Raw genomic sequence first — 26,023 nt, 5'->3', positions numbered from 1 at the left:
GTTTGTCTTCTTTTCCCTGTTGTGTATTTTCTAATACTTTCTATTCGCTGAGACATGGTATTGCTATTGACTGGCATTTTCTTTTTAATGTTCTTTCTGGAATGGCTGAGGGACTTCCAGACACTTCTGTTGTGGAGGGTATTCTGAGTTTTGTTATTTTTCCCAGCCCCCACCATGTGTAATTGTGTCTGTCATCTCAGCTAGTAATAGTCAGGAGTCTCTTGTGGTGTTCAGCCTCTTCTAGCAACACGTTGAGTCCGTGCTTCTGGTGTTAAGGTCTGAAATCACCCGGTTGCCTCCCGCGACAAAAGACAGGACCAGTGATGCACAAGCAAGCAGAGTTTATTGAGCCAGCTAGCTCAAGCTTTCTTGCAGGCACACAAGCCACACAAGGGAAGCAATACCCGGACCAGAGGGATGTCAGGGAATATATAGGCCTCATTGGCCTTACATGAGTCATAGCCCGCACAAATTCAACTTAGCAAAGGAATTCAAAGATTAACAAGAGTCAAAGCTAGGTCACAGTTCAATCACACAAGAGCGTGTTTCCAGGAATAGATATCTCAGCGCTGATATCAGAATCCAATTTCGATTTGTCCCAGGAATTAACGCTAGGGTGTGGTATCTGCCTCCATATCTGTCTGGGCTTAGGGAGGGGTCACACAGACACAAAGGAAGGTGGAGGGCAGAATTACTGGTTTGGCCCAACACTGGAAGGCGTCTGTTTATCTTTGTAGTTATCTTTGTAGTCTTCGGATGTCCCAGGTTCCCTCTAAGTTTTGTGTGCCCATGGTGGTTATGATGTATTAGAAGTGTTGTAGGTCTCCCTGGAACTGGGCCTGTGGCTGAGTTGGTGGCTGGTTTTGTTTACTCTCTAAGTACTGTGAGCTTTCCTGGCTCCCAAGTCCTCCCACCTCTGCTGTGGGGGCGGATCTCCCCTTCCCACACAGTGCAGGGAAGTGCCAGAGGGTTGAAATTCTCCCAGCTGAGCAGGTTGCCAGTCCTCCCTTGAGCTTTCAGGGATCTTTGTGTCTAGTTCAAAGAGTCCCTCCCTGAGCAGTGCCTCCCCACTGCCTGAGCTCCTCTCACAGAGCCCAGCTGTATCTCTTTAACTCCAGGGTTTTACCACAGTTTTTGTGGGTAGATGCAGTAAGCAGATAGACCCCTCAGCAAGTCTCCCCATTTGAGGCACTTCTTAGGGCCTCTCTATGTTGAATGTGTCCATGGAAGATTGTTAAAGTTGTTGCATTTCCCTAGGATTGGGCCTGTGGTTGGGTCCTGTCTAACCGTTTGTTTGTTTGTTTGTTTGTTTGTTTTTTCCCTCTTTAACTCAGGGGCTTTGTGAGTCTTGCTGACCACTCCTTAAGAATGGCGTGAAGGCCTGACCAAACCCTAATGTTGCCTATTCTCAGATGTTTGTTGGGGGGGGGGGGTAGAAGATGCGGGCAGGGCTAGAGGGGCCCCAATTGCCAGTTCCTCTTCTCCACCTCCTGGGCTCTACATAGAGCATTCCCCACCCACCCCAGCAGCTTGGGATCCACTCACCTAGCTGCTCTGTCTCAGTTTATATCCAAGACTTTGCCGGGGCTGCTGGGGCAAAGGATGGCAACACTTCTGCACGTATCCTCGGGTCTGGGCACTCCTGATTCCGAGCTGCAGCCTTTTCCCACTGAGTTGTCTCAGTTTATCTCCAGGGCTGAGTTGTCTCAGTTTATCTCCAGGGCTGTAGCAGGGCTGGGGCAGAAAGCTGCTGCCGCTGTGCAGTGCAGCCGCAGCTGCCACCTCCCGTCAGTCTCCCTCTGCAGCTGCTTCCTGGCTTCCAGGCACCTAGATTTTTTTTTTTTTAAAGATTTATTTATTTGTACATACAGAACTGGGGTACAGGCCAGAGTGCAGGGGCGGTGAGAGGCTTCACCAGAGACAGAGTGGGGAGCAGAACAGGCAGATCGACGAAGTACACTGCTGAGGGGAGCAGCGAGCGGGTCAGGAGAGGTCTGCCACGCCATGTGGTCTCCTCCGGGGCAGGCGGGAATTGAACTCATGCGGAAGTGGCTTTAGCTTCTCAGTGCAGTGCTTTAACCCGCTGTGCCACCAGGGAGGGCCAGGCACCTAGATTTTTAAAGGAGCCGAATAAGCAGGAAGCCTTGGCACTCCCCCATCAGAGTTGCAGGGTTCTGCTAATCTTGCCTGTGGAGCTTCTAGTTAGGAATTCCCTTATGGGAACTCCCCAACCCCTGATTCTCCCTCAATATATTCCTTCTAGTGAGTCCAGGGCGTTCTTATTTAGGTTGAAACTCAGCAAGTCTATAGTCCGTTTTTATATATTCCCGTGTGAGCTTGGACATAGTGGTCTGGGCGTCTTTACTCTGCCCGTTCCTGAGCTGGTCGAGCTGGTCCATCAGTGGCTTTGGGCAGCGCCCAGGTACTCCTACCGGGTCTGCAGTTTCAGCAGTTTTCCAGCAGTACCCCAGGTGTTCCGGATCAGATTTGCAGTCCTACTTCAGTCTGGGCTCCACTCACCAAGCTGAGCCAACCCCTTCATCTCTAGGGCTTTAGCAAGGGGCAAAGCGGCTCCTGCAGCCCGCTGAACTTCCAGGTGTCTGAGTTTTCCCAGGAGTTCCCTTACCGGAACTCCCCAATCGCCAATTCCTCCTCAGTTATCTACCTTCTAGTGAGTCCAGGATGTTTTCACTGGGGTTGAAATTCATATTATTTAAGTCTGTAGTCCGTTTTCAGCCCTCAGTTCCTGTGCAAGCCTGACGCAGGCATCTCGGCGTCTTTACTCTGCTGCCATCTTGCCCAAGTCTGATACATGGTTTTTACAATAGCTTAGTTCTGACAGCTGCATTTTGTATTTCCACTTCACTTCACAGAACCAATCACCTGCCTTCAATCAGATGCCTTCTCTTCCTCAGATCTCTTTTGTTCTGAACTGCTCCGCTGACTTGGAGCTCTGGTAGCAAACCAACTAGAAGCCCTGAGTCATGCTGTCTGGAGAACTGTCTCCCGAGTGAGAGAGCTGTACCCCATTTTTTAATGAAAAGATGTCTTTCCCATATGTGCACATGTCCTACTCATCCTTCATCAAATCACGTGAACCCATGCCCCCTGCCTCCTCCCCTCTCTGGGCATCTGATACCACATTCTTTCATCTTAGACTCTCACCTTGAAGACCTTCAGTGCTGTGGACACAGTATGTCCCCATCTGAGAACGAGGTGTCAATTCCTATTCAAGGGAATCAAGCTTGCCAGGTGGCCCAGCCCCTCTCTGCCTTGCTGGACCCTCTCCCTGTTCCTGTGGGTTTGTGGCAATGGGTGTCAGAGGGCTGGGCCCAGGAAATGGCAGCCCAGCCTCCTGCTCCCAGAGTGCCTCTTGCCTCAGCCTGGGCTTTTTCAGAAGTCGGGGATTCGAGGAGAAAATACTGAAGATGATGCTGTTTATGAATGCGGAGGGGTAGACTTGTATATTAGAAACCTGTAAGTTGTTTATGTTACCCTGACTGATAGGCCGTCTCCCAGCTCTAAGGATGCATCGGCTTGTTTTCTTAGCACATCTAACCATTTCATCTAGGGATGAAACCCTAAAGATGAGCCCATGAACTAGCCAATTGTGTTTACTCGCTCACTTCCCACTTATTGTATCATCAGTTCACGTTCCATTTTAGACAGAAAATTAACATGTTTCCCTTGCAGCTCCCACAAAACCCAATGGCTCGGAGGCCCTGCCCTTATGGGACGTGTGGATGGCTCAGGGCAAACGAGAAGCTTGGGTGAAGGTCACAAGGCCACAGGCATGGAGCGCAGCCTGCTCTGGGGCCCTGGACCCTGACACAGCTCAGCGCCCTCATGATGGCAAGAGGGAAGGCGCTGGGAGCCTGGTTGAGTTGGGCGACCCCAAATGTGCTACGCCTGGGTGGGGCCTGAGATGGGAGGAAAATGACTGGAAAGGGGGTGATGGCAATAGTCTCTATCTTGACTGAGGGGTACACAGTAATCAACACTTAAAGAAAAAGACAGGAATTTTATTGTATATAACCATTAATACTTGAACATTTGTACTGAAGGGACATTGGCTTGTAACACCATACAGGTTCTCAGTGTAGAGCAATTTATTTGCCATCTGTATATGCTACATAATGGTCTCCACCCAGCGTAATTCCATGCACCATCACATTGGTGAGCCCCCTTTCCCGACTTCTACTTCCATCCTCCTTCCACTGTGGAAGCCACCATTTTGTTCTCATAATGGAAGAGCTGGATTTTGCTTTGTTTTGTGTGTCCACCTGCACTTAAAAAGTATTAGTGTATAGTCCTGAACAGTGAACTTAAATGCAGCCACAATATTGCAGCCATATGATCCCCAAGTATGTCCAAGCCAGTGTTCTGGAAAAATTGCCTCTTAACATGTGATGCATGGACGAGGAGCATCAGAAAACTTTAGACCTTGCCAGAACAGTCGCTGGCCTTACAGGCCTTGCACATTGAAATCTGCATCTTAACAGGGTCCCAAAGTGATTCCCATGTCTGTTAAAATGCAAGACTACTTAGAAGTCCTGAAAAATTCCTTTTGTAACCAGGGTTCTTTTACCAGCTCATGGGGGAAACGGTTACTATTGTTCTTAAAACAGAATGTTCAGGGCTCCAGCTATCCTCTCCAGTTGTATGTATCGCTGTAGGAGGATGTTTCATTTTTGCCAATGTCCTGTAAGAATGGTGTCTAATACCCTGTGGCTTTCTGTGTGATACCTCTGTTGGTGAGATCCGGTCCCCAAAATGGCAGAGAGCTGAGAAAACTATGGAAGCTGCCACCCTCACCACTGGCTCCTCACTAGAGAGGGTGACACCTCAGCCACTGTGGCTCTGGCGGGCACGCTCCTCGGGCCTCCCTCTGCAACTTGGGCACTTCAGAACAGCCTGGCCATCTGCCAGGCCACCTAGAGAGGACACAGGGAGTAACTGAGGCCCGTGGGCAAAGAGCTCCATCCATTCTTCAGAATTATTCATTTTCTCTGATAACCCCCAGAACAGCCAGGTGGAAAGAAAACTCATGTCGGCATAACTGCAGATGCTGTATTAGCCCATGTGGTGCAAACTTTAAAGAAGTAGAAGAATATGACTTGCTCAGAAGCCAGTTTTCTCAGTGTTAGAGGAAAAGTCTTGAAGATCTCAGAGCAGTGGAAAACCCTCACGAGAAGGGGGCCTCTTGACAGGAAATAGGACTTGGGGCCAAATGATAAGCAGACACTACACCGCCTTGGAGCCTGTTCATTTATTGAGTAAAAATGGAATCAAGACCAGACATACTGAATTCAGTTGGGTTCCAATGACTGGTGTCCATCTGCAGAGGAGGTGAACGGTGCAAAGACACGGCTTTGCTGCAGGACATGGAACAACCTTCCATCCACTGTAGGAGCAGGCGCCACGCAGCTGTGGGCTCGGGGAGCAAGGGAGGGGCCGTGGCCTTAATCAACAGAGGGGGTAAGTAGGAACCTCCCAGAGAGGACAGCGTCAGAGAGCAAGCTGAGTGGAGGCCCGCGCTCAGCCACCCCGGCTCACTTGGGGAACACCGTGACCACATCGTAGCCCTCTGGGGGTGTGACCCGCTCCCGGGCGTGCTTTTCACAGTAAATCTGATCCTCCACAAAGAAGTGGCCTTTCTGCTTCAGGTTGATGCCACAGTCGGTGCAGACGTAACACTCGGGGTGGCGGTGACGTTCCCTCAGCTTCACAAACACGCCCCTGCAGGGGGAGAGCGAGGCGCCGTGAGACAAGCAAGGCCTCTGGAGGCCCCAAGCTCTCCCCAGGAGGCCCCGAAGGGCGGATGAAGCATCCCAGTTGTCCTCCAGCAAGGAAGGGGTTGCGCTCCTGGGGTCCAGAGAGACTGCCCGGAAGCCCTCCAGGAGTCCCTCCCGCCTCTACACAAAGACCCTCCACTCTGGGCCACATGCTCCTGTCTGAGGGTGCCTGGGCCCAGGGAGCCGCCGCCCCGGTTTGCTGGCAGTGGGCGCCCCTGCTGCCATCTCGCCCTCCGCCGAGGGCCAGCTCGCGCTTCGCCCAGCCTGGGAGGCGGGTACTCACACGATGCCGGTGCCACACTTGTCACACAAGGGCAGCTTCTGGGCATTTCCAATCGATGCAGCTACTTTGGTGACTGGAGCCTTGACACTTCTGAATCCGGATGGCTTGTTGGGATCCCCTAAAATGAGGAAAACACTTGGGTTGGTCAGCGAGGTGGTGAGGAACTGTTCTGTGTGCAGTTCCGTACGCTGGTGAGAACCCACCTGCTCTTTGTGGCACATCGTCCTTTGAGACAGCAGCACCCCATAGCTCTGCTTCAGTATCTCTGTTATCTATCTGGCTATGTTTCCACATTATTTGTTTTTTACTGTGATGTGACCAGACAGTTATTTGTCAATTATTCACATGTCTCTCCATTTGAGTACCAGGTCCCCCCTAACCCTGTCTTTACCCTTTTTAAATCTCCACAGAACTGAGCAAATAAGAGCTCAATAAATACCCAGAAATGAATGATTAAATGTCAAAGCAAAGCCAGGAGCAAATAAGAGCTCAATAAATACCTAGAAATGAACGATTAAATGTCAAAGCAAAGCCAGGATGGACCCTACCTAGGTCCAACAGGCTGTGAGCCAAGCAGCTAGAGAACTGTCCACACCAGTGGCTGAGAGCAGGCACCTCCGAGCATCTCAGATACCAAGATCACATCCACATCCCTGCCCCCACCTGCTGCACAAGTATCTCAGGCTGTGGGAAGATGGCTGAAACCCAGTTCTGTAGACTAAAGCAGCTGCTCTCAAATTTTCTCATGCGCTAACATCGCCTGTTAAACCAATTCCTGGGCCTTCCCTCGGAATCTGGGGCCTTGCGTTTCTAACCTGTTCTCAGGAGGTGTGCTGCTGAGGCTGCTGGTCCAGGAACCACAGTCTTAGAACCACTGGACGCAATGAGAAGCAAAGCAACACAGTGGCTTTATAAGGAAGGTAAGGGGGTGAGGAGAGGGTCACCCCACAAGTGCAGTTCTGAGGCTGACAGGGTCCTGGCTATCTTGTGAGTCTGTTACGTGGCGCTTCTAGTGCAAGTGTTGGGATGCATTAAGCAGGGGTGAGTCAGCCAGGGGTAGGGAGGCTCTGAATTTTGTCCCCAGGACCGGTGCCTGCCCCCACCCCCCAGCCATGCCACCCAACAGGGCAGTGGCTGTCTACTGGAGGTCATTTTGCCCCCTCAGGGACAGCTGCTTCCCTGCTCCACACCCTAAGGGCACAGAACAGCCCCCCACGTGTGTTAACCGGCCTGAGGGCTCAGTAGTGCCAGGACACCGGTGGATATCATTACCCCACCCCTCAGACTGTGGCTTCTGACTTGCTTGGGCAAACGCAAGGTAAACAGACAGCAGCGCTCTTGGGCCAAAGGCACTGGCTGTACTTATGTGGCTTGGTCCCAACCCTGGGCGCCCTGCATCCCAAGAGTAGACGGCAGGGGAGATGCCTCTCTGCTGGCCTTGGGAGGAGGCTGGGGCCAGGTCCAGTTTTGCGCAAGGCCGAGTCACAGCCAACAGCAGCCCTGAGAATGTGAGAAACACCTGCGTTCCTGCAGCCCATGGCTAAGTCAAGAGTGGGCAGGGCGGGGGCACTTGCTGCCTTAGAGAGGACAGACAGGGATGGTTTCCAAGCGGCATGGGAACCTGCTGAGCACAGATATGCACGTGGCAGCATGTGAGAAAAGGTGGATTGTTGGCAGGGACAGCGGGCGCCAGGTTTTCCACGGTTTTCAGTTGTAAGTGTACAGATGGGAGAGTTTGGTGCTGCCCCTAGCTCAGGCCGTCGGGGGACCTGCTTTGGGCTGTGGTATCCCTGAGCCCGCGTACCCTTCTTGTGTCTACCAAACCTCCCTTCACGATTTGAGTACACTCCCAACTGTGTTCAGAATTTGCATTGCTTTATGTTTCTTAAAGTTCTACTCTGCATATAGGATCTTGGGGACAGGCTAGAGGTATGTGTAAGGGTGGCAAAAGGATTCACCAAAGAGTGGGGAGCAGAACAGGTGAATCTAGTGAAACACCTGAGCCACTAGGATAGCCCTAATTTTGATTTTTTTTTTTTTGGAAAAATATTGCATTTTTGCCTTGATTGACTTTTGTGCCCACGGTGAAGGTGGGCACAGCCAGGACACCAGCTGTGCTGAAAGGGAGACTTGTTCAGTCCAGCAGCGCCACCTGCTGGCCAAGCTTTCCTCTCATTTATTCACCATCTGGGCTGCAATGAAATGTCATCTTGCGCCTCTCAGGTCGCTCGTACAAAAACATTGTACATACATAGTTGTAAACCAATGTAACTGAAATAGAAAAAGTTATACTTTTTTAAAGTAACTGAATATGTCATAATTTTCGCTTTGAAACTAAAGTCTGAATTGAAAACATTAGGTTGTTTTAGACTGAAGGCAACTACCAAAATTCCCAAATTCCTGCTAGTGATCTTCCTTCTCATGATTGTTTTGGAAAAAAATGAGTTCAGCATGGCTTTTTCTATCCCTTCAGGCCTGCCTTTCCATGGTTCCACATTGTGCCTGGTACCCAAATCTGCTATCACCACTCTGCACCATCGGCAGTCTCTCCACTCAGGCATGTGTCCGGCTTCCTAATCTGGGAGTGTGTCATTCCCACCATGTTTTCTAGTTCACAATGTCGCTGGCCAAGACTCTGCTCGTTTAGAGCCTCCTCCAATACATGGACTGTTGACAAGATGTTGCATATAACTGATATATGTATACATAAATATTTAAGGTACACTTAATGTGGAACAAGAAAAATCTGACACTATTGCTACAGTAGGATGAAGCTCATGAAAGTGTTAATGTCACTAAGCTGGACACACAAGTGGTTGTGACGGTACCTTTTGTTATATAGATTTCATGGTAAGCTTTTAAGAGTCATCTCCCTGCAAATGTTGGAATTTTATTCAGAGCAATATTAAAATTAAGGGAGCCAGTACCTTTACCCTCATCCAGAGGTAGGACTTTATCGGGAGGCTTATCGCCTGACCTGCGGTGCCCAGCTTCCCCTGTGGCTTGAAGCCACCCACTAGGTCACCATGCTGAACCTGGACACAAGCAGATGCTAAAACCCTGGGAGAAGAGCGACTTGCTGACGATCTCACGGTGGTTCCGGGGCAGGTCCTGGGTGCAGTGCTGCCCTAGGAACCTTCTGGAATGCCAGTTACCTTCACTTTCCAAGCCACTGGCTTGAGCTTGGACCATTTCATCTCAAATATAAGCGGGTGTTGTGATTGCTCATGTGTTAACAAAGCAGTCATCCAAAGTTGACCTGCAAGTGTCCTGTCTGTTGGGCCGCATAAACACGGTATGGCTTATGGCTTCCACCCTGCACAGGTAATGCAAGCCAAAAGAAGAAGTGTCCTAATTTTTTTGTGCTCATGAAACTGCTACTTTCTCCAAAAAACCCATACAACTGTGGGGAGCAAGCTGAGGCACTGGTGTGTTTGCTCAGAATGGACCCCAGGAAGCCAAATCTGCAGCTGGAGGCCTTGAGGAGCAGTCGCCCTCCAGGGGGTGCTTGGCCCTGATCCTACTGGCTTTCCTGAGCAAGCACAGGAGCCCCTGGGAAGCGGGCCTCTCTCTCAGCTTCACCGGGTGTCCCCGCCAAGAGCACCAAGTCTGCGCAGGCGGGCACAGGGGGAGGGGGCACGAAACCTCACTGCAGAAAAATCTCCCTGCACCTAGGCTGCTGCTGGGAACCGCCAGAGGTGAGTAAGCTGAGGACAGGTGCTTCGGGGTGACCTTCCTGAGGGTGAGGAAAGGCATGCCTCCAACACCCGCGGCTGCCAGGGCTCCTACACTAAGTAGAGAGCACTCAACAGCGCTCCCAGGGTGAGACTTGTACACGGCAGAGTAACTTGGCCATCACGGCACACACACACACACACACACACACACACACACACAGCGTGGACAAGCTCACTGGGACTGGGGCCCCTAGTCGCTTTCAAATGTGACAGTGGCGAAGTGCCTCCTCTGTGCCAGTCATAATGGGCATTTTCTATCGCTGATGACATGTGATTGGCCCTACAGTTACTAGGGGAAAAGGGTTTTCTCCTTGAGTGACAAGGGAAAACGGGCCTAGGAAGCAAGTTTAGCAGTGTGCCTGAGGTCACCCAGGAGGCGCTTTCTATCCCGGGGGAGGGGGGGTACACCGAACCCCCCCCCTCACCTAGTACAGGTGCACCTGCTCTCCCCGAGCCGCGGCTGTACTCCTGGCCACCTGCTCACACTTGCCAAGCACCTGTGGCATGTGGGCACCAAGCAAATGGCAGACAGACCCCCCACAGGGTACTCAGTGACCTCAGCTCCTACTGTTCCCCCCCCCTCCCCCCAGGAACCCATTCCCAGCTGTGTCACTCATTTGTTGGGAGAGTTTTTGGCACTGTAACAGTCATGCCTCGCAAGGCACAGGGGCTCGCTCTGCCTACTGGGAGCCGCTGAGCGATCTGGGCAGTCTCAGCCCTGCTTGGAACGAGGGTCCCAAACCACACAGTCCCTTACCTTTCTCCTCCGACTCCAGGATTTCCTGCAGAACCAGGAATGAAGTGGACTGCTTCGGGGGCTCGTTTAACTCTTGCTTCTCCTGCAGCATCTTGTAAACCTCAGATTCTTTGTCGATGATGAGGCCGCTTGGAGAGTGGGTATGTTCTAAGCTGCAAAGAATGTACATTCATCAGGAGTATGTAGGAGTTACGAGTATGTAGGAGGTAGAGACAGGCCTCTCTGTGTAGCCTAAAACCTAGTGATTGTATTTCGCAGACTAAGCTTACATCAAGCATCACGCAAGTGCTGTGAATCTCTTTTTGAGATTGACCTCCTGAAAGCTTTCAGTACAAAACTGAGCTAGGCTGAGGAGATACCGGTGGGCCTAAGGGACCTTGTTTTCAGGCAATTGGCAACCATCAGCAACCATCAGCAGCTCATTAGTCTATAGTCTACAAGAGGACGTTTTGAACCTCTCCAGGTAAGATCTCCTCGGTAGCCGAGCGGGCTGAAGCTCAAAGCCTCAGTGTGTGAGGGCTAGAGTTCGAGCCTCCTCAGTACCCCCAGCTCCGGCGAGGAGGAGGGGAATCTAGGCCCACGGCCCGCAGAGTGGGGGCGAGGAATGTTGCAGCAGGTGTGCTTTAAAAGGAAAAATGGCTGCTGCACATTCACATGCCCGCCGCGGTGCGGCTGCGTGCGGCTGCGTGCGGCTGCGTGCGGCTGCGTGCGGCTGCCACAGAAGAGGGCGAACCTCTGACCTCATCCATCCCTTGGACACATGGACCCTTGGACACATGGACCCTTGGACACATGGACCCTTGGACACATGGACCCTTGGACACATGGACCCTTGGACACATGGACCCCCGGACACATGGACCCTTGGACACATGGACCCCCGTCCCGCCCTCTGGGCTTTCTATTAACAGACGTGGGATTCTGTGGTCCAACATTATAAGATCAACATTATAAGAAATGGAATAAAGAAATGAAAGACGCCACATCTGTGGATTGGATGATTTCATTGTGGATTGGATGATTTCATTGATTGATTTCATTTGTTTTCATTTTGTTATGTCAACACTACAAATGATGTGCAGATTTAATACAGCCCCTAAAAACACCCAGTGACAGTTTTTTCAGAAATAGAAAAATTTAATTCCAAGCATTCCTATAGAATCTCCACTGCCTGGGGATTCATCCTCAAGCGTTTGGGAGGGTTCTAGTCTGAAGCAGGGTTCCTCTAGTGAGAACACCCAGAAGGGAGTTTTGATAAAGGCCCAGACACATCTATGGCAGGCGGGGACAGGGCCTACACAAAAGGCTGGCACAGCAGCCAGACAAGTTCAGATTTAATTGTTTCAGATTGAGGGGAGCATCAGACAACAAAGAAGACATTAATGGAGAAATAACAGCCAAGGCCATACTAAAAATATTTCTCTGGCACACATTTTTCCCAATGCATAGCTGCTCTTTCAATTAAGGATGTGTCATTTCCTGGGTTATTAAATCCAGATCACAGAACATTCCACTGTAGGACAGCAAAAGAGGGTCACGTTCACAGCCTCCTCCAGCACCAAAACACACCGATCATGGTGTTTCCGCCACTCAGCTCCTTACTGTGCCGTCTGAGAGAAAACTCTTAACAGCAAAGCTGGGGACACCCAGCGTGGCAGCCTCAAGCCCCCTCAGTCGCTTCAAAGTATATCATCACCTCAACATAGCAAGGCCTTGCAGGAGCCAGAATTTGGAGGTAGAAGCAGCATCAGTAGCCACTTCGCCTTGATTAACATGATTAAGGCCAGTGACCATTTTTGCCTAGCCAGAGTCACATCACAAAGTCTCCCCTACTGACTGGGAAACTTAACAGAAAATTAGGGTCGTCTCAGTGCTGGACACTCATGCACTGGGGGGCTGAATAATATCTTGAGGAAAGAGAACTAAATGCAGGGTACCACAGAGAAGCACTCAGAGGGGCTCCCAATGACGACCCTTTGCACACCTTTAAGTGGTGTGTGCTGGAACTTTGACCACTGCTACCCTGCATTTAAAGCAATTCATTTGCAATGTACTCACCCTGGGAGCTGGACAGACTCTTGTTAAAAATGAAATGGAGGTCAACTGAACAGCAAAATGTGCTTCAGAGTTAATATAAGAACTGAGGACTGGGGCCTCCCTGCTGTTGCAATGGGTTAAAGTGCAGCTCTGTGAAGCTATCTGCAGCCACTGCAGCATGAGTTCGATGCCCACCCAGGGACAGCAGACCTCTGCTGTCTCAACTACTGCTCCCCTCAGCAGTGTATTTCAGTTGATGGGCCTATTCTGCTCCCCACTACATGTCTGGTGAGTCCTCCCACCACCTGGACCTCTGTCTACCCTAGCTCATAAATAAATCTTTATAAAACAACAACTGAAGATTCCAAGCAGGAATGATTATTAGTGATCATCCAAGTTTGGACCATGTAGTTTTTTCCAGCACTTGTGAAGGTCACCAACACTTCAAAATCAGATTTCAAATAAAAGATGATTTCTGATTACCCTTTGCATGACATTTATCAGCAGAAATGAGAATCCCAGGCCTATTTGTCTTATAACCAGAGCCAAAGAGCAAACCCCTCTGCACAGGCCAGCTGTCATGCTCCTCTATTCCCTCTACTGCACACAGCTCAGCCTCTGGGCCCTCACCCTCTCTGCTACCTTTGGGCAATGGAGGTGGCAACACCAACCTTGTCCATTCACTTTCCAGCCACAGAGCATGGGCCCCACCTCTGACTCTCCACACTCCCTCTAGTTCTGTGTCCCAGGCTGAGATAGTACAGTCTCTGGATTCATCTTCGTGGAGTATGGGATGGGACAGACTGGGGCTCATCTGCAGGAAAGCTCTGGAAGGTATTTTGGCACCATGAAATGGAAAGACATCCCCTGCTCATGGATTGGGAGAATTAACATCATCAGAATGGCCATCCTACCTAAAGCAATATACAGATTTAATGCCATCCCAATAAAAATCTCAATGACATTTTTCAAAGAAATAGAAAAAAAATATTGATGAGATTCATATGGAACAACAAAAGACCTCAAATAGCTAAAACCCTCATGTCTAAGCAAAAACAGAATGGAGGCATTACAATCCCAAACTTCAAGCTATACTACAAAGCCATAATAATCAAAACTGCATGGTCCTGGAACAAGACTAGACATACAAACCAGTGGACTCAAATAGAAAACCCAGATATAAACTCACAAGTTTATGGACAGCTAATTTTTGACAAAGGAGCAAAGAAGATACAATGGAACAAAGAAAGTTTGTTCAGCAAATAGTGCTGGGAAAACTGGGATGCTACATGCAAAAAAAAAAAAAAAATGAAACTAGATCACTACCTCTCCATACACAAAAATCAACTTGAAGTGGATTAAAGACCTAGACATAAGAATGGAAACCATAAAATACCTAGAAGCAAAGATGGGCCAAACACTACACGACATACACTTCAGTGACATCTTTAAAGATAGAACACCCAATGTCATGATAGTGAAGGCAATGATAAATAGATGGGACTACATCAAGTTAAAGAGCTTCTGTATAGCGAAAGAGATATTACAAAAAACAGGCAGCCCACTAATTGGGGAAAAAAATTTCTCACAAAAAACTAGTGATAAAGGATTGATTAAAAAAAAAAGAAAGAAAAAAAAAAGGTGTTTTGGATAAAGACTGAGAGGCAGCTGTAATCACATGGCCTGTGACAGAGGGGCTCAGCCCTACCCTCTCTTGAGCAAACACACCCCCTTAGGACCTCCGCACTGTGCACCTGCAGCACCTCCCCTCCCTCAGGCCAGCCTGCTTCTGCCACGAGATATAAACATTCAAGGTTACTCTCTAATATGCCATTAAGCCACTTTGGGAGCCAAAGCAAACACAACTTCACCAGATCAGATGGTGAACACAAGCAGAAACTGCAAACTATAACTATAGAAGAGTTTCTCAGGGCTCCCAGGAGAGGTGCAGGGTCTCGTACAAGATGATGACCACAGGAGCCAGTGCATGGGTCCCCGGAACAGTCTACCAATGAGTGCAGACATGTGACTTCTTTCTAGAACAGCCCTAAAAGACAGGTGTTCGTACCCTTTTAGAAATGAGTAATTGAAAGGAAAACGTATGTGCCAGTGGAGACATTTTTCTCCTGGGATGGTGACTGACCCCTGTACCACCTGCCTGGACTGGCCCAGGCTAGTTGAGGAGGCCCCTCCAGGGCGGACCTGGAAGAGCATGCGAGGCTGACTTACACTCTGCTGCTGGCCTCCTCCCCGCTAGCTGCAACCTTTGACTCCAAGGCGTTGTTGAAGTTGGAGATGTTTTCCGCGGAGTAGAGGCCGGCTGGGTTGTTGTATTGCTGTGTGATGACCCTGGGAGCAGAGCTGGAGGCCAAGGAGGCGGTGAAGGGCATGGCGCTCCGGTTGTGGGCGCTTCCTATATGCAGGACCTCCTGCAGGGAGGGTCAGAGGAGTGGTCAGGGGGACCCCCCCACATACACCCGATGGCCACAGCTGGCTGAGCTGTAGGAGGGAGTCCCACCTGGGCTGCAGTGGTGGTCGCCCAGCACCTCGCTTTCGCTGTAGGGCTCTCCAGACAACCAGACACGGGGCAATGCGTGCGGAAGCCTGAGAGATGGACACCTGTGTGAGCCGTGCTCCTCTCCGGAGGCCCAGGAAAGCCCAAAGGCCCTGCTGCATACCCTGGGGCAGGGCACCCCTAGAGGCCCTGGGCTGTCAGAATGCAAGTCAGAGCTGAAACACCTTCCAGAGGAATTAGGGTACTGGGATGAGAACAGGCTATCTCTTGGGTCTGTGCAAAGCAGAAGATGAAAGGCGGTGATTAATTCCCCAGAAGAGGGCGGGCTACACAAATCAGATAAGAGGACTGAGGTATCCTTGCCAAGCAGCTGCTGAACAGTCAGAGGGCTCAGAGCTGGTAACTGGGGCTGAGAGAATTGAGGATCTGTTGTTTCCTGTGGGAGAAAGACTAGGTTGATCAGAAGGAAGGTAGGGCCAGGGAAACTGCCAGAAGAGCTTTGAGTTGCTCCAGGCTCATTCCCCTCCTCTGGAAGTTAAGGAGGTGTCCAGGCCCAGGCCCGGCCCCGGCCCCGGCCCCAGCAGCGGCCCCAGCCGCAGCCCCAGCCCCCATCTGGAGGATTACAAATACACCATCTCCACACTTCTTTATACCCAAAGCAACTTCTTAAATGAACACTCTTCTTTTCAATAAGCATGGCTTTTCTGATGCTCCGTTAGCACAGTGCTTTCCACAGGGAAATGTTGGGACCAGCCAAGGGTGCCAGAGCCCTGTATGCTCTGTGAAGCCATCCTATTTCCTGGGTTCTCCAGAGACCCTCTGAATCTACTTCTCTTTCATCATAAAACCTTCCCAAAAGAGTTTCCTATTTTATTTTTCTGCTAATCCTCCACATCTTCCATTCTTTCTCAGTCTCCCGGATGATGACAACAAACAGCTTTATTCACTGACAACATGAAAATGACTTTACGACTGAGATGACCTTTCCACCCTTCAGACAGGCTTCCTCTCCAACAAGTTGAAGGGTGAGGTATTAATGTAAAATTATGCTGAGCTGACTTTGCTCACATTGGGAAAAAGACACACACAGATAATTTGCAAAAGGGGAAGTTTGGGGAGTTAAGAACATAACTTTAGCAGGAACCACAGAATTAAAGAACTACACTTACACCGTTCAATAAGTGTTATGGCACTTCTCTGCAGAATGCTGGGAGTTGTTCACAGCAGCAGGCCTGCAGATGGGGCCTGCCCACTCCCAGACAGCACAGCTGCAGCGTCCTCCCCCAACCTCCGCAACCCGCCTTAGGGCGGCACAGAAAACTGCGCAAGAGCTCTTATTCTCTCATCTTGTTTGATTGTTCCCTGTCACTTCCTGTTCAGCTTTGGGAGCAAGCTATACCTCTCTGAGCCATTTCCTCATCTTTAAAACGATGTAAAGCAAGCCCGCCCACCCTCCCTCCCGAGCACTTGGAGGGAAAGATGAGGGTGCCAGGTTCAGTGCCTGGCACACAGCACACACGCCAGCCTGTGTTTCCTTCTCCACAGCAGCACCTTTCCCATCAGAATGGAAGGCAGCAGGACACTGGTTTTCAGTTTATTGAGAACCTTCCAAGGATATATCTGTTTTGTACATAAAAGGAGTATCTCTAATCCCATGTGAACACTGGTCTGTCCAGAAGTCAAGCAGTTAATTCAGGGCCTGCCTGTTGGAAGGGATGATGTAATTGTTTGGCCTTTGTATTTATCAGTCTCCAAGGAAACTCAATAATGAGGAAATATAAACTAGGTGTGTAACTACACTGACCTCAGATAAGCTGGGGTGTTGGTTGGCATTACATGAACTAACAGAACTTTTAATTATAAATGAACTCTGCTCTTACTCATTCTTTTATTTTAGAATGACTGGAAGTGGAAGATTCAGGAGAAATGAGAGGTGGGGAAGTTTTTCATATGAACAAAGAATTATTGAAATCAACAAAAAACATACTCAAGTTGGATGTTAAAGTATTTGAGAAAATTTTTAATCTGACGAGCACAACCTTTAGAATATTAAGACAGGTTATGTGTTTGATGAAAATTCCAATATAATACTCATAAAAACTATTATTAATTTTAAGATTTAGCACATTTTAAAAAAAGATTTATTTATTTATGCATACAGAACTGGGGTACCGGTCAGAGGTGCAGGGGCAGTGAGAGGATTCACCAGAGACAGAGTGGGGAGCAGAACAGGTGGACTGAGGAAGAACACTGCTGAGGGGAGCAGCGGGCAGGTCAGGAGAGGTCTGCCACACCCTGTGGGTCACCTCCGGGGCAGGGATCGAACTCGTGCTGAAGTGGCTTTAGCTTCTTAATGCTGTGCTTTAACCTGCTGCGCCACCAGGGAGGGCCCAGATTTAGCACTTTTTTAAGTGCTAACTTGGACTTTAGATAGATCAAAATAAAACAAAATCATTCTACAATAACACATGAGAATTTACATGAAAACTTAATTATCAAAAATTTAATAAAGTGGCTAACAACTCCCTGGGGAACTGGAGTTAATGGTAGCACATTTAAATTAGTTTGTACAACTACCTGTTTCTAGACTGAGGGTCATTTTATGAACTTTCCTAGAGGAATTACTGGGAAAAAGAAGTCTGCATCATTTTGAAACAGCAGACACAAAATGATCCTTAAAGTGACTCTTAGGATTCTTGGTATCTGATTTTCACATTAATGGAAAAAAAATTGTTATCATATTTTTGACATCTTAGGGGAAGCTTTTTGAGAAAATATTGAGTGACAGGTAACTGTTTTACCTACATCAGGTTATCCAAAGGAATTCACTCATATAAGATTCTGCTTTATAGCTAAAAGATAGCTATATGTGCTGTTTGGATTATACCGCAATTCACCATAAAAACAGTAAGTGTTCCCAAATTCAGAAAAGAAATTCAAGTTCAAATCTTCAATTGGGGCTAAATGTATAATAGTCACAAACCAACCAACCTTGAGACTTCATTAAAAGAAGTCTTTAAATGTCATTATCAGCTTATTAACTTTTCATCAATAACTCATTAATTTATCCAACACATATATCGTGTGAAAAGTAGCATATTAGGTATCAGTACTTTCACAAAGATGTGTTCTAACAATACTTTAAACTTTCCCTCCTACTTCAAAAGACTATCCATTTACTATAGATTATTCAGAAAATACAACTGAGATCAAGAGAAAATAATCTATTGAGACATTTACTTACAAATAAATAGGGGATTTTAGGACCGGAAATTCTGTTCAGCCAAAAGTTAGGTACCAACTCCCTGCCATATCTTTCAGTATGAACCACCGCCGTACTTTAGTCATATTAAGATCTCACTAGAAGAGTCTCACTGTGACAAAACTAGAAATTTCCACCCTAAAGCTCATGGAAAACAGATGCTGGGAAGAGAAGTAGAGATTGCAATTAAATGGCCCCTTAGTCCCTCTGGGCTTGACGCCTCCGGGCCCTCACTGGATCTGAAACCCGTGATGAGCTGCGTCAGCTCCTGGTGTGACGGGCCTGCCACTCTTAAGTGGACAGGAAGCCTTCCGCCCTCTTCCTGGTGCACCTCCTGCCCCCTGCTTCCAGCCCCAGGCCACAGTGTCATGGCCACGGGGTTTTCCAGCCCTCCCTCCCCCAGTTCCCTTACGGGAAGAATGGAATGAGAGCCAGGTCCCAAATGTTCGGGGAGGGATCTCCCAGGCTTCCAGGGCAGGAAAAACCGTGAGCGTGCTGAGCTGTGTCAATGCAGAAATGGGGCTGGGGAGTGAGAGAAGTGCAATGGGGAGCAAGTACTCACTTGGGGTTCAGAGGCTAAATTCATCTTGTATGGATGACGTTTCCCTTCTTCTGTCACCAAAGGAGACCATGGTTTAAATTCAGATCTGCAACAGATTGACAAAAGTGTTGTTCCATTCATGCTAGGTAGTATAGAACAAAACCAGGAGGAAAATGCCCTCTCTTCTCTGACCAGTAGCCTCTGAGCTAGCCCTCTGCTACTGCCTTTCCCTCCATTTTGCCACCAACATGGCAACATCGATCTGATAAGTCCAGCTGGCTGGAAACATCAATCTGAAAACATCGATCTGATCAGTCCAGCTGGCTGCCCACGTTTGGCCCCTGGGATTGCCCAGGCTGCTGGGACATCCAGCCTCATCCTCCTTCCTGTGTCCTGACACTCGGCCATGCTGCCTCCTAGGCCTGCTCAGAATGGAGCAAGCTTCTCCTCTCTACACCCAGTGCAGACACCCTGAAGCCAGTCTGTCCCAAGTCAAAGTGATGCTCCCTTTTGGAATGGGTGAAGGATTTCCTTGCACCACTCATATAGCCAAATCTAGTGGTGCTTTTTGCTCTTATGGATAGAGAATATTTGTATGTTATAAGAGTACCTGGCATTGTCCTAGATACACAGAAGATGCACCTGCTTGACCTATGGTAAATCAATCAAGAATGAATGAGTGAATAAGTGAATGAATGAATGAGTGGATGAACGAGTGAATGAATGAGTGGATGAGTGAATGAATGAATGAGTGGATGAATGAATGTACATCTTGACTAGGGCTTACAGGAGAGGATTTGGACTGAGTCAAAACTAGGAGCCAAGAATGAGGGGTACATGTGTTGTTAATAATAAGCATAATAAGTGTCAACAAGAGCAGGGTGTACCTCCCCGAAGGTCTGAGGTGTACAGAATATCTGATGTCCTGCCCTGTCTTTGGTCCCTCCTCCAGTCCTGTGGAAGAAAGTAGGAGAGCCGAACCTAGTTCACAATGACAACCTGAGCAAAGCTTGATGAAGAACTGTGAAAGCTAAGACAAACAAGATGTTCAAGGGCATGTTCATGAAGACCAGAATGAAAACTAAGCCTGATCCAGCAGGAAATCAGGAGCCATGAAGGAATCAGATGGCTCCTGAATCGTGCCCCTGCAGAACCCCTTCCAGGACTCGGGAAAGAACAGGAATTTGATCCTATTGCCACTCCCCACACGCTCTCCTCGCTTGCAGCCTGTTGAGAACACCCAACCCCAGCCCTCCTAATATGCCAGACACTTAAAGCGACACCCAGTGTAGTCCAAAGTGAAGTCTTTCTCCACGATTGGAATCACCTGGCATCGCACCCTCTGCTCAGCCTTGTATAACAGGAGCAGCACCCTAAGTACATTCTCCATGGTTTCCAGGAAGAAATATTAATTTCCTTTAATCTGACAGCATGTAAGTGATTTTACTTCCCAGAAATGTTGGTTAGTTGTGTTGGACCAAGCAAATTGCACTTATCTTAGAGGAAGGTGTTCATGCTATGAGAAGCTCTAAAAATTAGAGAGGAAAATATCCTAACTCCACAGGTGTCTGGCCTGCCTGCAGGACCCACAGCTAGGGATTCTGAGTGAGATGAGGCAGCTCTTGTTCACAAGCAGCTTCCGGGGATCAGAAGTGAACCAGCATGGCCCTTCCTGGTGGCAGTGTTTAAAGCACAGCATTATGAAGTTGTCCACAGCTACTGCAGCATGGGTTCGATTCCTGGCCAGGGAGCTGACCCACAAGGCACAGCAGACCTTTCCTGTCTCGCCTGCAGATCTCCTCAGCAGTGTATTTCAATAAAGTCACCTATTCTGCTTCTGTCTCTGGTGCATCCTCTCATCCCTGCACCTCTGGCTGTACCCCAGTTCTTGTATGCATAAATAAAAAAAAAGAAAGAAAAACAAATGCATGAGCACTGCCACAGGTGTTACCTGGTTATTGTGAGAGTCATGTTGTCCCCACAGCCCTTAATTTTGTTCTGAGCTTCCAAGTGCGTCATATTGCTGGCATTTTCCCCATCGATGGCTGTGATTATATCTCCAATACATAAATTAGCTATAGCAGCCTTGCTTCCAGGAGTGACCTGGGGAAAGGAAAGAGCAGGATGATTATTATTTGTCTACAAGGAAACCAAGTTACCCTGCAGGGTGAAGTATTTCTGACATGCTTTGAAAAATATATGCAGGCTGAAATCATTCATTTAGATAACTATATTTGTATAATATGTTGGGTTTCCAAAAGTTCTTTTCCATATAACATCTCATTGCATCCTTCCAGCAACCTGTGAGAAAGGAGGACAAGGAACAGACCCATTTTAGGGACCAGGAATCTGAGGTTTACAAAGATCTGTGACTTCAGGGCACCCAGCTGGCCTGCCACTGGTGTTACTAGTCCTGCTGTTACTGTGTGGTTGCACATTACAGACCCAGGACTGTACCCATGAACCAGACTCCTACCTCTTGTTTTCCTAAAACAACTCACCAGTTATATTTTTTAAAACATTCTGTATAGTAACATCCTATTTCTATAAAAATCTTAACCTGTATTTTTTATGCACAGAATAAAATTCAAGGCACACCAAATTTCAGATACGTCTGTAATGTTTTTGTCTTTCAGAAGGAACTTGAACTCCTTCTGTACTTGAAAAAAGCAATAAACATGTTGCTTGATTTACAATAGAAAGACATGGAATCAACCCAAAATACCCAAAAGTAGATGACTAGAATAAAAAGATGTGGCACATATACACAATGGAATATTATTCAGCAATCAAAAAAGATAAACTCATGCCATGCAGCAACATGGATGGAGCTGAAAGGGATCATGCTTAGTGAAATAAGCCAGAAAGAAAAATTCCAAATGGTTGTACTCACAGAAGGAGCATAAAGGACCGGGGCAGGGGGAATGAATAACTATGAACCAGAGACATTTTATTGGGGTGGAGTGGGGAATGGGATAAAAAATGGGGGTGGGGGGAATGCATGGCACATGGGTGAATGGGTGGTGGGAAGCCTATGGGGATTACAACTGAGATGGGAAAAGGCACAAAATGATGTAAAAATAAACTATTATAAAAACATTTTAAAGCAATAAACAATATTTAAAACTATGATAGTTGGGGTTTATGTTGGTTCATATCCTTCACCAGAGACGCTGACTATGACCAAGGTCCTCTCAGCAGACAGCTGGCTTTCTGCACACTGATGCTTCTAAACCAGTGGCTCCCACGGCGAGAGCAACACTTGGGCAGACCTGGGCTCGCAGAGCATGGGAGTGTGGACTGAACGAACCTGTAGCCTTGCATGCTATTTTTCAAGTGAATACAGAGGCTGCATGATAGACAAAGCACTGACTCATTTTCTAACACTCCTAAGCTCGTTAGCTTTTTACTTTCAGGCATTTCCTAAACCAAGGTCTACTAAATATATTACTATCATCCTGGTCAGCCCATGACTTTGACCTTAAAAGACCTCCCTTGTGAGGGAAGTGCACAGGATTATGGTGATGGCACATGGGTGACTTGGTGATGGGAAACCAGCGGGGACTACAATTGAGATGGGAAAAAAATGTAAAAATGTAAAATAAACTGTTATAAAAAAAAAAAAAAAAAAGACCTCCCTTGTTAGGAGTTGCAGATGCCCCAGAAGCAGCTGGTGTTGCCAAGTCACAGGAAGAGCGTATTGACTGTCCTGGCAGACTCAGCACCCACTGGGTCCGGCCTCTTCTTGGAGGTCCTTGGCCCCTGAGAGGCAACGAAGGGGGACCTTGTGACACACGGTGTCTCCATCAGCTGACCCACGGCAAAGGGGCTCCCCAAGGCACCCAACAGTGCCAGGGCCGAGCCCCATTTCCCCCTCTGGTGCTGTCTGCAGCAGTTTCCAGCTGACCCTCACCAAAGCGAAAGCACACGGGGTGAACCCCCTGCCGGGGCTAGCGTGATGCGGCCATCCCCATCCAGCCCCCATCAGGACCCTGTGAGATAATGGGTGGATGACTCAATCCCTGCGGTCCCTTCAGGCTCAAACATGCTGTGACTTTATCAGACAAAACTCTCCTGGAATGTAGCAGGATGTGGAAACCAGTGCAGAGATCCTGACCCGCTAACCTTCCTCTCTGGCTTTCCCATCATCTGTTTACCAGAGATCTGGCTTTCGGATGAGGAAAGCCTCTGAGCCAAGGGTCCGACCCTGTTGCCCAGTCACTGGGAAAAGGCATTTTTCTGTGGCGAAGCACAGGCTGCTCCCCTCTCTACACTGAGCCTCCTAGTACCTGAAATCAAACCCAGTTTCTCTCTCCTCTGCCCGTCTCCCTGGGAACACTGATCTGGTATGACGGTATGTCTATCCCGTCTCAACAGGGGCCCCAAGGACCATTTTTTTCATAACTGGCGATGATTGTGGGTTGGCAAACCCTATCTCCCAGAAAAGCAGCCTGGCTGATGAACTCGTTTGCATGACCACATCGGTAATAAAGTTTCTAAGGAACACACCTCCCTTGCCACCCTCATCCTGCCATTCCTGGTACTGATTTCAGGACCGCCACACCTGCTGGACCTTTGCCTGGTTACCTTCCCCGCCCACAGTCTCTGCTTAATGACCTTTCTCGGAAAAGGCTTCCCTGTTCCCAGCCCAAAATCCTGTCATCCTTCTAACACACTCTGTCCTTCATAGCAGCTGTTCTGCGGGTTTAATGACTGTCCAAGAGCCTACTCATTGGTAAGGTGTGTGAGGATGGCATTTTGTCTGCCTTTTGTGCCATGTCCCCAGTGCATAGCACAGTGACTGGCACATAGTAGGTACTCAACAAATACCTACTGATGTTAAATGTGATTGTGCAGTTTTGTTTTATACTATAAAAACTGACAATTGTTGGGCCCTCTCTGTTGGCGCAGCGGGTTAAAGCACAGCACTCAGAAGCTAACGTCGCTTCAGCATGAGTTCGATCCCCGCCTGCCCCAGAGGAGATCCACATGGCGTGGCAGACCTCTCCTGACCCGCCCTCTGCTCCCCTCAGCAGTGTATTTCATCAATCTGCCTATTCTGCTCCCTGCTCTGTCTCTGGTGAATCCTCTCACCCTTTGCATCTCTGGCCTGTACCCCAGTTCTATGTGAATAAAATCTTTAAAAAAAAAAAACTGACAATTGTAAGAGTAATCAAATAATCATTTCCCTCAACTTGATTATTCTGGAATGTGACCACTCGTAAACCTGAAATGATGACATGGAAAGCTGGGGGGGGGGTGAATTTGAGAAGATGAAAATAGAGGTTATCTTCCTAATTTCATGGGCTCAGCTGCTAAGAACTCCGGAATTTCCAGCACTCGTTTCAAACAGCCTTGTGGGAGAGGCATCTCTGCTCAGCATATCCCGACAGGTCCCAGACAAGCTACAACCAGCCTCCAGAGCTCAGAGCCTGAGTAATGCAGGCCTGGCATCCTATCTTTCAGCCTGATTGTTTTTAAGGTAAACCACTAGGAAGCCAAAGGAAATCTCAGAAAGTTACAAGACAACATCATCTGACGAAATGCACACAAACAGATTTAAGTTCACGTTCCTTTAGGAACTATCACCTTTTGGGGAAATAAAATAGATTTAAGTAAATTATCAGACTTGCCTTTTACAAAGTCCATTCACATACACTCTCCTGTGTGAGACGACACAATAATTTCGTAGATGAGGAAAAGTGACTGATTCAAGTTCACACAGCTGCAGGTTTAAGCCTGAATTTGAAACCAGGTTCCTCATTCCAAATTCCATAGCCTCTTGGCTTTTCCACCATGCAACAAGCAGAGCCAAAGAGAAGTCCAGAGTTAAAGTGGCGCCTGTGCTGTGATCGACACAAGACGTGTGATTGTGTCTCTGGTGGGCTCGCGCATCACATGGTGCCCCCCAGCACTCATGCCACACTCACGTCATCGAACACGTGAATCATGACAACCAGCAACAGTTAGTAGGTGCTTCTAGGTGCCAAGCACAGTTTAAATATTTGCATCATGCAGGGCTACCGGGTAGGCATTATTATTTGCACCACTACAGATGAGGCAATAGAAGAACTGGGGTGAAGTCGTTTGCCTGATTACATAGTTAGGGAGTGGCAGGCCGTGGGGCCCTGTAACCCAGCAAGCCACACCGTCTATTCTCATTTCCTCTAGACACTTCATTTCCATCAAATCCAGCTCACAATGGAGTCATCTTTGATTTCTAAAAAAGGAATCTTTTTTTATATTTATTTTTTATATTCCCCCCCCCCAAAGAAACAAGCCCACAAGTTCAATGGATATCCTTAAAAATCTTCCAACTTTCTTCCCCAGAGACCATACTCCAGGCCAGAGAACTCTTACAGCACAAGAATAAATGGGGCTAGGCACACCACCCATGTCTTCCTCACCTTCCCTTCAGCCCCAAAAAACACTCAGTTCAGGAGTTTGCCTCTACAGCTGCCCAATACTGTACGTTCCTACTGCATCTTTGAAAGCTTGGGCATTCCTGCCAGGCTCCTGGGCACACAAGGTTTTGAGGAGAATTTCACTTTGAAGTAGTACAGAACAGGACCATAAAGGAGCTCTCCTGCTTTCTCCAACCTACCTCTAAAGCACTAAATGGGGCCCTCCTTGATGACGCAGCAGTTTAACGCACAGCATATGAAGCTGGCCACACTGCTTAGGTGCAAGTTCAATCCCTGCCCCGGAGGTGACCACATGTCGCGGCAGACCTCTCCTGACCAGCCCGCTGTTCTTCTCAGCAATGAACTTTGTCAGTCTGCCTGTTCTTCTCCCCATGCTGACTCTGGTGAATCATTGTATTTCTGGCCTGTACTCCAGTTCTTGTATGCATAAATAAATAAATCTAAAAAAAAAAAAAGAGGATGTGGCTTCTGAAGTCAGATGGCCAGTTGCTGCCCCTTGTGATTTGTGTCTTTGGTAAAGTGTTTCACCTCTGTGTGCCTCACTCTTCTCATTTATGAAAGCCCTGACCTCAGCAAGATGTTTGTGGATAACATGAGATGATGCAGGCAGAGCATGCTGCCTCAGCTTCTGTTTGACAGCCAATCTTTGTAGATTTTGGGAATCACATAAG

At 48.3% G+C, this 26,023-nt stretch overlaps 1 protein-coding gene across 1 annotated transcript; it reads right to left on the bottom strand.

Annotated features, from left to right (window-relative positions):
* Positions 1-5,251: 5,251 nt before the first annotated feature.
* PDLIM1 (PDZ and LIM domain 1) lies at positions 5,252-24,878 on the bottom strand. Its single transcript, XM_004681032.2, has 7 exons — positions 24,858-24,878; positions 20,879-21,066; positions 18,949-19,033; positions 14,839-15,038; positions 10,573-10,724; positions 6,079-6,196; positions 5,252-5,739 (listed from the first exon to the last, which is right to left on the bottom strand). Exons 1-7 carry the CDS (start codon positions 24,876-24,878, stop codon positions 5,553-5,555), a joined length of 951 nt encoding a protein of 316 aa, XP_004681089.1. The 3' UTR covers positions 5,252-5,552.
* Between the last annotated feature and the right edge of the window lie 1,145 nt (positions 24,879-26,023).

This window comes from Condylura cristata, unplaced genomic scaffold (genome assembly GCF_000260355.1).
Source record: "Condylura cristata isolate star-nosed mole 26May11 unplaced genomic scaffold, ConCri1.0 scaffold00011, whole genome shotgun sequence".
In the NCBI taxonomy this organism is placed as follows: domain Eukaryota; kingdom Metazoa; phylum Chordata; class Mammalia; order Eulipotyphla; family Talpidae; genus Condylura; species Condylura cristata.
Note: the sequence above shows the minus strand (reverse complement) of the source record. Positions and strands in the feature narration are given on the sequence as shown.

What these genes read in the sequence shown, in the direction of transcription:
- PDLIM1 (XM_004681032.2), bottom strand. Translation starts at nt 24,878, where the DNA reads ATGATTCACGTGTTCGATGAC. An exon ending in TGATTCACGTGTTCGATGAC is followed by an intron (nt 21,067 to 24,857) that starts GTGAGTGTGGCA and finishes GTTTCCTTGTAG; the next exon opens with ACAAATAATAATCATCCTGC. An exon ending in ATTTAGCCTCTGAACCCCAA is followed by an intron (nt 15,039 to 18,948) that starts GTGAGTACTTGC and finishes CCCTCCCTGCAG; the next exon opens with GAGGTCCTGCATATAGGAAG.